This window comes from Falco biarmicus, chromosome 9 (assembly GCF_023638135.1).
Source record: "Falco biarmicus isolate bFalBia1 chromosome 9, bFalBia1.pri, whole genome shotgun sequence".
Classification (NCBI taxonomy): domain Eukaryota; kingdom Metazoa; phylum Chordata; class Aves; order Falconiformes; family Falconidae; genus Falco; species Falco biarmicus.
The window spans coordinates 34,404,566-34,418,975 of record NC_079296.1 but is presented as its reverse complement, the minus strand read 5'-3'; the positions used below and the strand labels follow the sequence as shown (position 1 = coordinate 34,418,975).

At 38.3% G+C, this 14,410-nt stretch overlaps 1 protein-coding gene across 8 annotated transcripts in view; it reads left to right on the top strand.

Moving 5' to 3' along the window:
• PCDH15 (protocadherin related 15) overlaps window positions 1-14,410 on the top strand; it is a 443,438-nt gene that overhangs the window by 417,743 nt on the left and 11,285 nt on the right. For all 8 annotated transcript variants that reach the window (XM_056352005.1, XM_056352006.1, XM_056352009.1 and 5 more), the window contains 2 exons: window positions 2,657-2,767; window positions 13,784-13,805. In XM_056352005.1, coding sequence (XP_056207980.1) covers window positions 2,657-2,767; window positions 13,784-13,805 — 133 coding nt within the window. The remainder of the gene's footprint in view (window positions 1-2,656; window positions 2,768-13,783; window positions 13,806-14,410) is intronic.

Sequence of the window (14,410 nt, the reverse complement as noted above, 5' to 3'; positions counted from 1 at the left end):
AATGTGGTACAATACACCAGGAGAGATTTAACCTGTGCATTTTTCCTTTCTGCGCTGCAGTTAGGAGTTAGCAAAGCAGTATGTTAGTCATCATTTAAAAAGCCTATCCTACATGAAAAAACAACAGCCTGACTGAGACCACTTTCCTGTCTGACACCACTTTACTTAGTGTCCTTAGTGACACCAGAAAAACAGCCAGGGATAGCCATTTCTTGGTGGTTACTGCGCATTCCTTGGATTATATTTACATCTCAGTTTCTCCAAACAATTTGAGTCCAAGGAAGAAGTCCTTTTAAAGGAGTATGAAAGAGCTTGACAAGCTTCTGCACCATTGTCATGGCAGTGCATCTCAAAGCTGCTTTATTTCTCCCAAAATTGTATATAAAATTTGCTTCCAGTGAAACACAACTAAACCACTTAAACCTACAATTAGTTTTGTTACTGTTGTAATCTGAATCGCCTGTTTCTTTAAGAAACCTGACAGCACTATATTTCCTTGACATCTGTTAGATTATCAATCTCTTTTAAAAGTTTAAGGAATTTGCTGTTTCATAAAAAAATTCACATTTTTGTTGTCTAGAAGTATGACTTGGAGTTGGATTTATAGGAGACTAATGTGAATAAACTGTACTTCTATGAAAAACGTATCACTGAGTACTGCCAATGAAAATAAAAGGAATTTTAGTGTTAATATCAACACCAAACACTATCCTCAGCTTTATGGTTTGTTTTTGCATTACAGCCTTTTTTCTCCTTTTCAAAGGGAGTTTCAGTATTTTTCCTGATAACATTCTGGCAAAGTAGGTGCTCCAGTCTGCCACTGATTGTAGAGATTATAGCGGGATAAATGTAACTGTCATACATAATGGAAATGTTTAGATTTTCTCACTGTTAAAACTTTTTATGTGCAGTAGGTCCATTTTTCAGTGCTTTCCGTATCAGTGATCAGCTTACTAAATTCTGTAAAAATAATAGTTACTCAAAACTTACTTAATTTATAAAATTTTCACTGTCAAAGTGCAGTTCGGTGCCTACCTTTATGACTTGTAAACAAGCCAGAAGTTATCGTTATTCTTTGCTATAAAATAGTGTATTTGAAATATACTATCCAATACAGCCCCATAAGTTAACTGTAAATAATGTATTATTTCCTAATCACAAAAGACCAGTGTCTTCTAAGTAGCAACCAAAAATAATACTCCTTCACTACTGAAGATGTTTCCTGTAGTGTTCCTGAAACATGTTAAAAGGAGAAAACAGTTACATAAATGTATCCCTAGTAGTCCATCTGTTAAAAAAAATCATAAGGTATATTCCTGTTTTCAAGTCTTACTTTTCTTTGTGTGTGTGTGTATGTACATGTGGCAGGGAGCTGTTTTCTGTAAGCCCAAAGCGGTTTTCCCCACTGTAATTCACGTTTATGCCAACTGCAAAATTGTTTCAAGAGTATCACAAATAGCAGCTAAATACTGTTCAGCTCTGGAAGTTATGATTCTTTAAACATGTAAATAAAAACATTAATTCTGTAATTTTTTGTGTGGAATAATGCAGTAGCATCTACTTCATTATTCCTGTTACGTTTGCTGTTTGGTACAATGGTTGCAAATGGAATTGACTTAACCTGCCTTTTTATCTTTTTTTTTTGTCTGCATAACAAAACAGATTCAAGGAGTAAGTACTTATTTTCAGCTTTGTTTCTAACAGCTTGTATAGGAATACCAACAGTCTACCAGTCTTTATTTTTAAGAGGAGGGGGTACCTGACATTCAGTAAGAGTTATTCCCTATACTCTAACTTGCTTCTGAACAACCGGTGAGGTTAAAAGTTATTTACATGGCTACTGAGTGTATATCATTGTTGCATGCTAGCACACATTAAAGGTACCCTAGATCAGGACGTTGCCTGTTTCCTGCAAAGAAAAGTATTTCCATGGGTGTGGTATTCCTCAGCAAGCATGTCAGGCTGGAGTGCATAGAGGCTTCCCTAGGAAGGATCAAGTATTGACTTTCAAAAGCAAACTGAGGTAGATCAGTCATGTCACCTTAGTGGCTCTCCCCCAGTTACACACATGAGGAGGGACCACAGGGTTTGTTTTCTAGTTAGAGAACAGAAATGTGTTTCATAGTGAATTTAACCATTTTAAAAAGCAGGTTTTTCAGGAAAACTGTGGAGACAGAAAATTCCCACCCAACTCTAATGAGAAAGGAGCTGTAAGTGATAATGTAAACTTTGCCAGAGACTTTGTTTTGTGTTTAAAATCACAGTTTAAAATTGGCACTTGAATGAAGCACTTGACCAAAGAGATTACTATCTCCACTATTAGTCTTTGGGCAGCCAGAATAGATAAACCTCCTAATGAGAGCAGGGTCAAAGGCAGCACCTACGTTATTTCCTAGGAGATCCCTGCTCTGTCAGGGACACACTGCTGCTTAGGAGGTTTCAGTCCAGGGGGAGCTCTGGGATTCCATCAAGAGAGAGCAAAGAGCTGAAAAAGCCAGGAAAAGATTACCATGTTATTACTTTTCTTTGAAGAAGATAAGGTACAGGGATGTTTTGAAAACTGCAGGAAAAAATAGAAATCTCTACATCTTGGCATATGTTAGGTTATGGAGTGTCTCTAATGAGTATTTCTCCTTCCCTCCATGGCTTACCAAAGACGACAGGCTGAATGTGCGAAGACTGCGAGAATCCAGATGGCTTTACCAGCCGGCAAACCAGCAAGCAGCACTGCCAATAACCTCTATGAAGAGCTTGGCGACAGCACCATGTAAGTATTCCTTGTGGTACATCAAGAAAATTGTTGGTCACTGAAGCCATGATTCACTTTCCGGGGGTTACCGCTTCATGCAGACTATGGTCAAAAAGGCTTTTCTTCATGAAGGAGTCTTCCCTCAGCTCCTTGGGGTTCTCAAACATCCAGAAAATAAATAGGCCGACTCTGTAAGGAGAGAAAAAATAATTTAACCTGCAAATGGGGACTTCTTGTAGTGCATAGGAGAGTCTTTTAACAGGTTTTAAGTTGGCAAAAAGCAGATGTTATTTCTAGAGCAAGAGCCGTTGCTACCCAGGTGAGCCAGGACTGGGCGCCTTGAGTACCTTTGCAAATCCAGGCCAGCGTGCCACGTGTTTCAAAGCTATTGACTAAACACATCTGATGGAATTGCTGCCCCAAAGCCCCATTTGCTATAGTACGAAATACTCTGTTGGATGAAGTGGGTTATTTTCTTGCAAATTTGAAACTTTTTCAATGTTGAAATGAAAGATAAAGGAACTATCAAAACAGAGAAACCACTGGCAGTTCAGTGAATATATATTTTACCTATTATATGCTCATAAAATAAAAATATTGCAAAGATGCTTACCTTTTCATGCTTCTGTACATCTGAAGTTTATGGACCCCAACAACAATTTGACTCTCAGTATGGAAATATTACAGCAGAGAATAGCCAATTAATATTCCTATCATACTGCGTTGTTTTGTTGATAAGCTTGCCACACTTACTCATCTATGCTTATATTTTAAAACTAAGTAACACTGAAGAGCATATGTTTGGAGGCAGGTAGAGAGCAAGCTGCTGGTTGTGGTGAGGATTGCCCAACTCCTGCTTTATTTTCAGTCATTGTTTGTTTTGCTCAGAAAGTTGAAATTTTCCAGATGCTGTGACTGAGTTTATAAAATGTTAAGGAGGCACGGCAGAGTGTATCACTGCTGCTTTAACCCTTGGCCATCTGAGTCCAGCTTCTGTGTTTGAAATAATGCCGGAGCCTGAGCTTTTCTTTGTAAACAAAGGAGCTATACTTGAAGCAAGAATATCCCAGGGCTTTTGCCTTTGTGAAGTGTTACTGCTTGGGTGGGAAGGGAGGAAAATCGTATCTTTGACAGTAGCATATAGTCGCATTTTTGAATGTGAGCACTTCTGCTTGTGAACCACATGAGATCACATCTGTACACTTACACATACAGTGGTATGCCCTGCTGGATAAAGTTCCTCTTTCTTTTGCATTTAACGTTCTACTGAAATTAATGATTCCCTTCTACTAATTTTACTGGCAGTGATGTAAAGCTGATTATCTGTGGAAATTGGATATCCCAGTGGATGAGTATGTAGTTTGTACTGATGAATACCTTATGCTAAATCCAGAACAAGCCTCACTGCGCTGAGCTTTTACCTGCAAAGGTTTTTTTATGTTTTAGTACCATAACATATAGGTGCAAATTCACAGATCTGCACTATTGACTTTGAAGCTTAGATCTGTGTTCATTTTGACTAGTTTTCATTGCACCAAAAAACATGCCATATTGAGAATATTTTCTCTCAGATGTCTGCATACAGCTAAGATATATCCATCATGCTAAGAAACAGATTAAACATAAACTAGTAAAAATCATTACAAGATAAATGAAAATCCATGGGATTTTAAAGAAAATAACATACTTCAGTAAAAATAATTACAAGTTATCTTTTTTTCTTTTTGTCAAATATTTGATTTCAAGGCACGGGTATACCGTAGGAATTATTATCTAGGAAATAACTTTTAATAACATTTTTTATGAATTTTAGTACAATATTTCTTGTCCATAGTTGTCCTAAGACAGTCATCTTTCATTTGCAGAGCTGCCTTGTGTCTTGTTTTCTTAATCTGGTGTTTATAGCAAATGAAATGGAACTAAGCTCTTAGTTTTAAATCTGCCTTGTTCTCATATTTTCATTTTTCTCTATCTTTGGATATATAGGCATCAGTAAGTAAGCTCATTTCATTGTCTTAATATTTGTAGCTAGTAGAAGCGCTAGTTAATTTCCTTGCAGTGATTCCCATTAAACCTTGCAATCCAAAATGCTTATTTTATTTGTCCATTGATCAAGTACAGGAAAGACATTTACTGTGAAGTTTTGATACTTCTTTATCCTATTATTGGAAGCTGAGATGAAGTACGATTGCTGAACTTGAATGGTATTATTTCTAAAGCCAAACAGTCCTACTACCTTAAAAAAACCACCACAAAACCAACACTGCATGCACAGAGGTTTGCTTTCAGTTCATGGACTTAAGATGTCACAATTGGATGCAAATAACATCTTTATTGTCTGCTATTTATGATTCCTTGCAAGGCAAGTACACTTCTTTCGGTTTATAGAAATGTGCTTCAAACTAGTAAGCTAATGTTTCTCATTGAATAATACACATATTTATAAACAGAAAAAGACTGAAGGGTAACCTCATCCTTGAGAGGTCATGTGAAGTGAGGAAGGAACTGAGAAGCTTTTGAAATAATCTGTTCCAGTAGCATAAAGGTTATGTCATCTTGCATGAGCCTTCTACTGGAAGGTTTCCTTCAAGTTCAGAATCATTTATTTCTCTCACCTCTAAATAGATTGAGGGTGTTTGACCAACCTCAAAGTCCGCTGCTTTAGAATAAAGAATTAGTTTATTATTAGTATGAAGTCAGTTATTTTTCATGCAGTTACATTCTGCCTAAAGGCAATCCTTAGGCGTACTGGTTTTTTGAGGACTGCAGTGCTTGGGGAGTTTGTTCACTGGTATCACCTTTTGTGGCTTTCCTGTGTGTTACTTGCCAATGCAAGAGTGATCCCTGTACTGTGTGCAGTGATTCTTCTCATCGGTCCTCTCAGGTCCCTGTGACGATGAGGAAGCTCTAGTTTCTCTGTGTGGGTAATCTCCCAGTCAAAACAAGAAACAAAAGTTAAGAAACAAATGTGTTCAATTACTAAATACAAGCCTTTGGGGGACTTTCACATATTAAAGGATATAGAAGAGATTTAGAATCTCTTAATTAACTCCTATCCAGTGTCTGGTTATTTAAATCTCTCGTTAACAGTTTTGCTAGGAAATACTTAAGCACCAGAGGTTAAATTTCCATTAATTTAGATATGGTGATATTTTCTGAGATATGAAAAAAAAAACACCAAAAAAGATGGAACAATCTGATCAAGAGGTCTAAAACTTTGTCTTTCAACATTCATGTAATCATGGAACACCTAATTTTTCCTCTACTCCTTTGTTAATAAAGCCTAGCCCTTTTTTAATCTAAATTCCAAAAAATATGGCTCAAAATTTGATAGGAACAAGACTTAGAATTTTTAACTCAGAAGGTTTTGTGAAAATATTGGACAGCTCTAAATCACTAAAAATAGTTTTATACACTATTCTGTGTGTGTGTATGTATGTAGAAGTCATTGCTACTTGTTCTATACTTCAGCTGCAGTTGCTTAACTGCAGAAAATGGGAAGGTTTTAAGTAAGGCATTCAAAATGTGGAGTACCAGCGTTAGGCAGAGGTAGTGAATTTGTAATGAATTGTACAAAAGTGGAATTCAGTCTTTATATCCTGTTTCTACCATAATGTTCCCTTATGCCATCATGTTCTCACCATGGCCTGTCTTATCATATGTATTTAAAATTTCAGAGGGTTTTTTAGAATACACGTCCTTTTTAAGACTGGATTTTTTTTTTATTTTGGAGGGTTTGGGTTTTTTTTGCATCCCCATCCTAGACAGCACATGTGTTTAGTTACAATAAATCTGTACGTGGCAGCAATGGAAATGCATTTTGATTCACTCTTGTTGCTGATGAGGGTAATCTTCTCTTTATAAGGATAAGAATTTTCATTTTAGCTCTATCTGACATTGGCCAATATCTTAAATTTTTCATAGGTTGGGTGGAAAATTATTTTTTTTTCAGACTCAGGTGATCATTATTTAAAATAGGACTCTAAGGACACATTTTTCTAGCAGGCAGTTCGAGGATATTGATCTTAAAATCAGCTCAGAAGTTTGTGGTATTAAAAATATTTGAGGAAGGTAGGTTAATGAGGCACTTGGAGGTGCTAGATTAATTCCCCAAAATAGTAAAACCTCCTACTTTTGGTATAGAAATTCAGTGCAGTCCAACTGCAGGGTTTTTTCATTTGGTTTACCATGATCCAGAGATTAAATTCATGCACATATTGATACTTCTGCATTAATATGTGTATCATAAATGCAAGAAACAATGCCCAGCTTGGTAATTCTTTAAGAATTGGTGTCAGGAGAATGGTCCGAGTCTGATATGCATCTTAGCTGACTGTCTTCAGCTCCTCTTGGCTGCCCCACAGAGACCCTACAGGTCTACACTTCAGATGTGCCCAGGGGCACCTCTGTCTCCTGCAGCAAGTTTCAGGCTTGCTGTTGGCTCGAACCACAGTTCTCATTTTGTGTGTGACCTATGGCCAGTCTTAAAAGGCAATGCAGGCACACTTAAAGACTGCCTAATCATACATGTATTTTATAGAATAGCAGAGTTTTGATACACAATTATTATAGTACAGGTTTAAAGTAAAAATCCCCGTGTATGTTTTGTGTTGGCTGTGTGCAGTATGGCACAGTGCCGCTGCCATTTGTATGATGGAGATATGATTATACATACGTACAGTATACATACCATGAGACCATATTATCTCACAGAGAAATTGTATCACATAACTACACAGCATTGATGTTTTGTGTCACTGGGGAGATAGGGTTAGTATTGACTGACATTTTTGAAATCAAAGGAATTCTTTTAAGAAGAGGTTATTTTTTATTTTTTAACTTGCCCTGTAGCTGAAAACTTACTTTATTTTTTCTTCCTCCTCAAGTCCTTCTCCCTTAAAGAAGATGTCAAAGTAAATGTCTTGCCCAGTAGTGTAGTAAATGTGATCTTTCTGTTGGATAGCAGTAGTTTGCTAGAATTAATTTAATGGCTCTGATTCATATCATAAGGTTTTTTTTCTCTCTCATAAGTATCTATGTCCATGCATGTTTCCTCACATGTGATTATCTTCTTTTCTTTCAAGTCTTTTTCTTCTCTACCATTTCCAACAAAGCAGGGGAAAAAAGTCAGTCTTAGAAGAAGGAGACCGTCAGAGAGTTATAAGCAGCTTTGCTTCCCGTGCTATTGAGGCTCACAAGCAATCTAATATCAATGGATCTTTGAACAATAATCTCCCCAAATCTTCAAGTAACATTACTTTTTTATCTGATGAGAACCCATTAACTACTCAAAACCCATTATATATGGAAGGTGTCACTCAAAGTCCTGCTGCTGCTGGGTTTCTACGGAAAAGAAACGATACTCTAGATACTCTTTCTCCTTCAAGACTAGCCTTGAGAGATGCCTCTTTGGGAGGCAGCCACCGTGCGTGGACAGTACCAACTCACGTTACTAAGAGACACACGCCTGGTTCTCTGAGTAGGCCAGTTATCATGGACCCCATTCAGTGGCAACAGGAGAGACTCAAAGCAGAGAACGAAGGAACTGAAAACCAGCATAGCAGTGTTGATATTAGCAGTCCGCTATTTCAGAAAATAAGTGGCCCCAAGTTAACTGTAAAAGAGAAGGCAAGACAGTTTGAGCAGCAGGCTTTGCAGGAAATGAAGCAAGTGAAATCTCCTGATGTGAAATCCATCCGATCACCAACACACAGCATCTGTTTCCAAGAAGGAGAGAATGGGCTAGAGCAGTCTCCTAAAAGTGTGATTGCTTCTCCTTGCCTTCGCTCTTCTCCTCTATCCTCTTCAACACCTTGTGCTGAAGTAGTTGAACTGGAGGCCTCTGCGGTTCCCTCTGTAATCATCACTCACCACAACTACCCTGAAGAGCCTTCTCCTCCACCAGCTCGCAAACCAACTCCTCCGTCTTTTAGGATAAAATCAGTTTGCCAAAGTTTTCTAGCTCCTCAGACCAAAGAAGCTGTAGAAAGCATTCCAGATCCACCTAAAATTCCCCCACCCCCACCTCCACTTCTGCCACCTCCACTGCCACCACCACCTCCATCCCCTCCTCTGTTGCCATCACATCCTCCATCTCCACCCACAGTTTCTCCTTCTTCTTCTTCATCTCCTTTTAGCGCCCAGCACCTCTCCCCTGCCAAGCATCCAAAATCCCCTGCCAAACAGCCAGCTGTACCACCACCGGCCACAGTGCCAGAGCCTCCTCCCCGTAGGGAGCTGAAAGGTATTCTTAAAAACATTCAGAATTTAGCAGCAATCGAAAAGTCTGTGGCCAACATGTATAGCCAAATAGACAAAAACCACGTTCTGCCCAAGCACGTTTCTAAGCTCAAACTGGTTGCAACACCAGAGCTGCCAACCCCAGAAGCTGCGGCTGAGCATAACCAGCAGAATGGCAACTTGAGCTGTGTTGTGGAAGAGCTTGAGAAACGCTTTCCCTCTCAGTCGACAGCACTGTAATATTTACAGTTGGATGTTTTCTGCATGTAACATTTTGAGTGAGATGACTCTAATGCAGCACATGGTATCTGCCTCAGACTCAATAAATTCAGACTTTTCCCCTTTCTCTGCTGTGTATCACTACTTATTCAGCCCTGATCCTAAATTGAGAAACATTGTCTTTCCTGTTCACTTGGAAATTTGTAATGTACAATAACTTTACAAGTTGTTTTCAGAGATACATTTTACTGTTCTATGATGCTGGTTCTTAGTCTGTTTACCAAAAATTCTTGGGGAAAACGGTCCATTTTTACCCAAATATTGGTCATAGACAGCAGAGGGCTTAATACTGCTCCATGTTAAGCAGCCTTCACTGTAGGTAATATCAGTAAGCAGAGTGATTTTTCTGCAGCTGTAATTGGAATCTCTTGCTTTGCCCATAAAATGTACCACCTGGGAGGAATCTTACTGTCAAATATTGGATGTCAAAGAAAGCAAGTACTGGTAGTAAGCAGGCTCAGCAATAGTGAGCTGGAGTTATTGCAGTAATGCATCTTCATCTTCTGTAGGAGATGACACAGTGCTGTGCTCTGCTGGCATGCTTTGCTGGCATGCTTTCTTTCAGCTTATGTTTGCATGTCAAGTCAGAAGAAGGGTTCTGTCTTTATTTGTCAGTAAACCTGGCTGTCTTCCCTCCTGTTACCTCTGTTCTGCCTTCCATTGCATTTTTTATATTGTAACTGCATCTTGAAAGTTCTTATTTTGTAAATTTCTTTTATGTACAAAACGTTTGTTTTTTATTTTGCATGTACATGTTGTTGTTGTCTCTCTTAACTTTCATGCTAGTTTGCCATGAGCTTTACAGCTGAAAAATCTCGCTTATCTTAAATTGTAATAAAGTCACTCTGATTAGCGCTACCAAGTGAAGATTTTTCGAGTACTTATAAAATTCCATGTAATACGGATCTACTTACTGGCTGTTTTGCTCACAGTCATCTAAATCAGGCCTTCACATTAAATATGATCAATTAGAGTAGATTAGCTTGCCTGTAGAAAAAAAATGGTAAGTAAAAGCAGGTTTGGCATTTAAATGTTAGTTTGGCTCAACTTGCAGGTTTCCTCTTAGTCTTTTGCCAAAATCCAAAAGTTTTGTGTTTATATATGACAGGTTTTAAAAACATATTCAGAAAGGCAGATACTGCATAATGAAGAAAAATTAAAACCCCAATTTCAAATGTTGTAATTCTGAGCAAAAAAGGTAATTTTTTATCAGACTGTCTAGAGATCTTCAGCATTTCCATGGTGCTTGGCTTTTTCTCTTTTCTCCTTTTTTTGGGTTTTTTTTTTTTTTTGGTTTGGTTTGGTTTGTTTGTTTTAAAATCTGCAGTTAGAACATGTATGGATGCTTCAGTCGGAAACTGCTGAAGGTAGTTTCGCTGTCTTTGTCCCAGCGCCAAACTCCATGAACTCCCATCACACAAGTTTCAGTGATACATTTATTTACTTAAAACTCCTGTTGGGCTAGACTGTAGTTCCAAGACACGTATGGCAGCTAAACGTATGAGGGGAATGATAATCGATCATAGCATTTTGGCTGTAATAGAATCTGTATAGTTTATGAGATGCACACATGTAGAATACCTGCCAATGATGCTAATTTCTCCAAGAGTGGCACAACTGAAGCACCAGCAGCAAATTGTCAAAGCTCAGCAGCTATTAGGTAGAGAAACATCTAAGATTTAAGAGTCAGAATCGGAAGATGGTGACATGTTGACTTGCTTCTGTGTGTCTGCCATGGTCCTGGTATTGAGACAGTGGGACAGTGGAAAGTGCAAGGATGAGCATGGGGAATCACCGTGCTAAGCATGTTCGAGTGGATCAACCCTTAAGACAGAGATCTGAATTGAAGGACACAAATCCCACTTCAGAGCTTGTAGACCCATAAGAGATGCTTTTGTGAAGTTCGTTACATCACTGGTGAAATACTAGACAAATGTGATTTAATCTTGCAGTGTGTAGTGTCACGCAATAAAGCTGCAGGTGTTTAGTAATTCGCAGCATAAACTCCAAAGCTTTTTATTTGTCTACAATTATTTGTGGCATTCCTTAAGCAGAAAGAATGGGCATCACACAGGAGCTCCTTTTGAAATGTTTACTTTCATCACTCTTCTGAGTCTTTGGGGGTCATGATAATCAGCTGTTCTCTAATGAGGAACACCTGCTTTCTCATTCTGGAACCTTTATTAAGTTGAAAGTTTACAAAACGTAGTTTCATTTTGTCTGGAATTAATGCAGCCTTTGTTGAATAGCCTTTGAAAAAAAACCAAAACATTCTATTAGACTGGGAAAGAAACTGTACCAAAATCACGTATTTTTAACCCAACCCAGGGAAACTGTGTCCCATTGAGATGTGTGGATGTTACTGCAGTTCTGCAGTGCTACAGAATATTTTAACTAATATAGTAGTTGGTAAGAAGTTGAGCAGATAGAAGCTTATTGACCCTTCTGCAGGTTATCTGATTTAGTTAATTAGGGTCAGCTGTGACCCTGGATGTATCTCTCATGCTTTCATCATCAGCTTGACTGGGTTGAGTCCTGAGCAGGAGCAAAGATTGCATCAGTGCAGTCGGCTTCTTTGCAAACCCATTTGCAAAACTGAAATCAAGCAGTAGCGTATGATTGCTCATCTCCTTTCCAGAATCCTTCTCCTCAGTTCCAGCCAGGACCTGCAGGAAACCTCCATTTTAAGAGCAAAGGCAAACTGATAAACAGCTGCCTCGTCTTGGTAGTATCTGTACTATTTGGGGTTTATGATGCTTTTGTTGTTAATATGAAAACAGATACAAAGTATGAAAAACCAAATGGCTGCTGGGATGCCAGTAACTGTGAAAACCGCTGCTTCAGGCAAATCACAGTTCCTTTAACCTGTGTTAGCAATACAGACCTATGAAAGGTTGGCCCATTTTGTACATGTGAATTCATTCTTTTTTTAACTTTCATGTTACGTACCAGCAGCGTATACCAGCTGCCATATTATCCTACGTCATCATAGGTACTATGTCCTCGCTTCCCATTTTGTGTTGAAGGTTTCGTTCTGACTGTGACTGCAGTGAAGTCTGGCTGATAATGTTTATCCAGAAGCAATTCCTCCCTTGGTGGAGAGCTTTAATTCCTTTCCGGAAGCAAAAGATGTTGTTTTGACCTTTGCCTTTTTGTCAGAATAGATCCTTGTGCTGTATTGAGTGAAAGGGTACTTTTTGTCTTTTGGGGGCATTTTTTTCTTCTAATCATGGCCACGTAAAACTATAAAAGAAGTATAAGCATCTCTCAAAACACAGCATGGTGATATTTTTTTAAAAGTTGAATTCCAAATTTAATTAGTTACTTATGTTATGCTTTTAATCTGCAATATAGTGACTACTTGAGAGCAATTAAGAGTAATAGGCTTACTTATCCTCTGTGCAACACAAGACTTTCTTTATCTGAAGACTGTTGTAGGCGATATGGAAACTAAATACAGTGTTCCTCAAGTGGACTTTGAAAGTCACAGATCATCTTTTGATGATAAATCTTCATTTCAGTTGTTCATTAGTTTTATATAATATGGGCAACAGCATTAATTTAATGCTGATAATCAATTTCATGTGCTGAATATTAATACAAAACTTTATAGATTTACTCAAGTGTAATTAAAGACTTTGCCTAGACTGCTGTCTGTGTAGTAGATTAAGCTCAAAATAATTTTGAGCATTCACCCTTTCCTCCTTAAAAAAAATATTCCAGGCCTATCCTTAATAATAATGCTAAGACCTAAATTGCTGTTCCCTAGTTTTGTCTAAACCATTTTAATTTTCTGGCACAAAATGTGAAAATAGAGAACTTGATAGACATAAGTTCATTTTTCATGCATATGAATGGCTCCAAGAAAATGAATTAAAACAACAAAACATTTCCAATACAAGCAAAAGCATGACGCCTGTGGCACAATAATCATAGATAGCAAAAATAATTTAACTCCTCCCTGCTGAGCAATTGTTAGGAAATGTGTAATTTTAAGAATAAAGTGTTTACAAGAAATTAGTAAAAGAAGCTCAAGGCCAGTTTCTAGCATGTCCTGAGTGGACACAGAAAGTCCAGAAGTAGAAGAGAAGCTTAAGCCGACGCATGAAATAACAGTGTCTCTTTGTAGGTGGTCTCTGAGACAACAGAGGGGGTGACTGGGCAACGGGAATGCAAGGGAAGCCCAACACAGCGTTCACCCCCTTTCCCTTTGCTGACTTCCACTGGCTGCGCTGGCTCTCTGGCTTGTGGAGACTAGGGATTTCTTCCATTCATTTGCAATCTAAAAGCAAGAAAAGATCCCAAAGATTCAATAGCCTTTCTGATGCAATGATTCATATATCCAGAGCAAATCTGAAGAAAAACACATTTTATGTTGTAGATATGTATTTCTTTTCTTGCTAGTAATTTCTAATTACATTATCTTGTCACCTCTCTCCAGAAAGAATGGCAATATGCATCTTTACATAGTCTCACAGAAGTATACTAATTTTTTTTTCTTTTTCTGACTTCCAGGCGAGGATATGCACAGCAAGAGGTAAGGCTGTTCCCCAATTACATTTACAATATTAATTACGTCAACATACTTCTTCTATACAGCCTATGTTGTGAAACTCCTTGCTACTGGGTGTTGTAGAAGCCAGAAATATCAAGTGGTTCAAAAATTTCATGAGGCATAGATTCAGTGGGGGCTAGTAACAGTTGTGGCACATACGTAACCTCCAGGCTAGCAGAGTGCTTCTTGGCAAACTGCTAAAAGCAGCTTTGCAGGGAGCTCACTCCACGCTTGCTGTGTTTTCTTATGGCTGCCCAGTGGTATGGGCCAGGTACGGGACTGCACAGACCTTCTCTGCAACTCAGTGTAGTTTTGTTGTTCTTGCAGCACCTTTTTCTCCAGCAAGGAATAACACGGAAAGTTGCCCTCAGAAATCTGAATGAACTCAATTCATAATTGGAAAGTTCTCCAAAATACATTTCTGTCGTAAAGGCTGATAGATACTGCTGAGAGCTGGACCAGTTTTACTAATCTTAAGATGTGTATCCCAAGCCTACTGCTCCTTATTCAGCAGTGTTTTAAAAATTGCAAGCTTTCCATTGTTCTGCTGGGATTTTTCCTCCCTTTGCAGAGCTGATCTGTGTCTC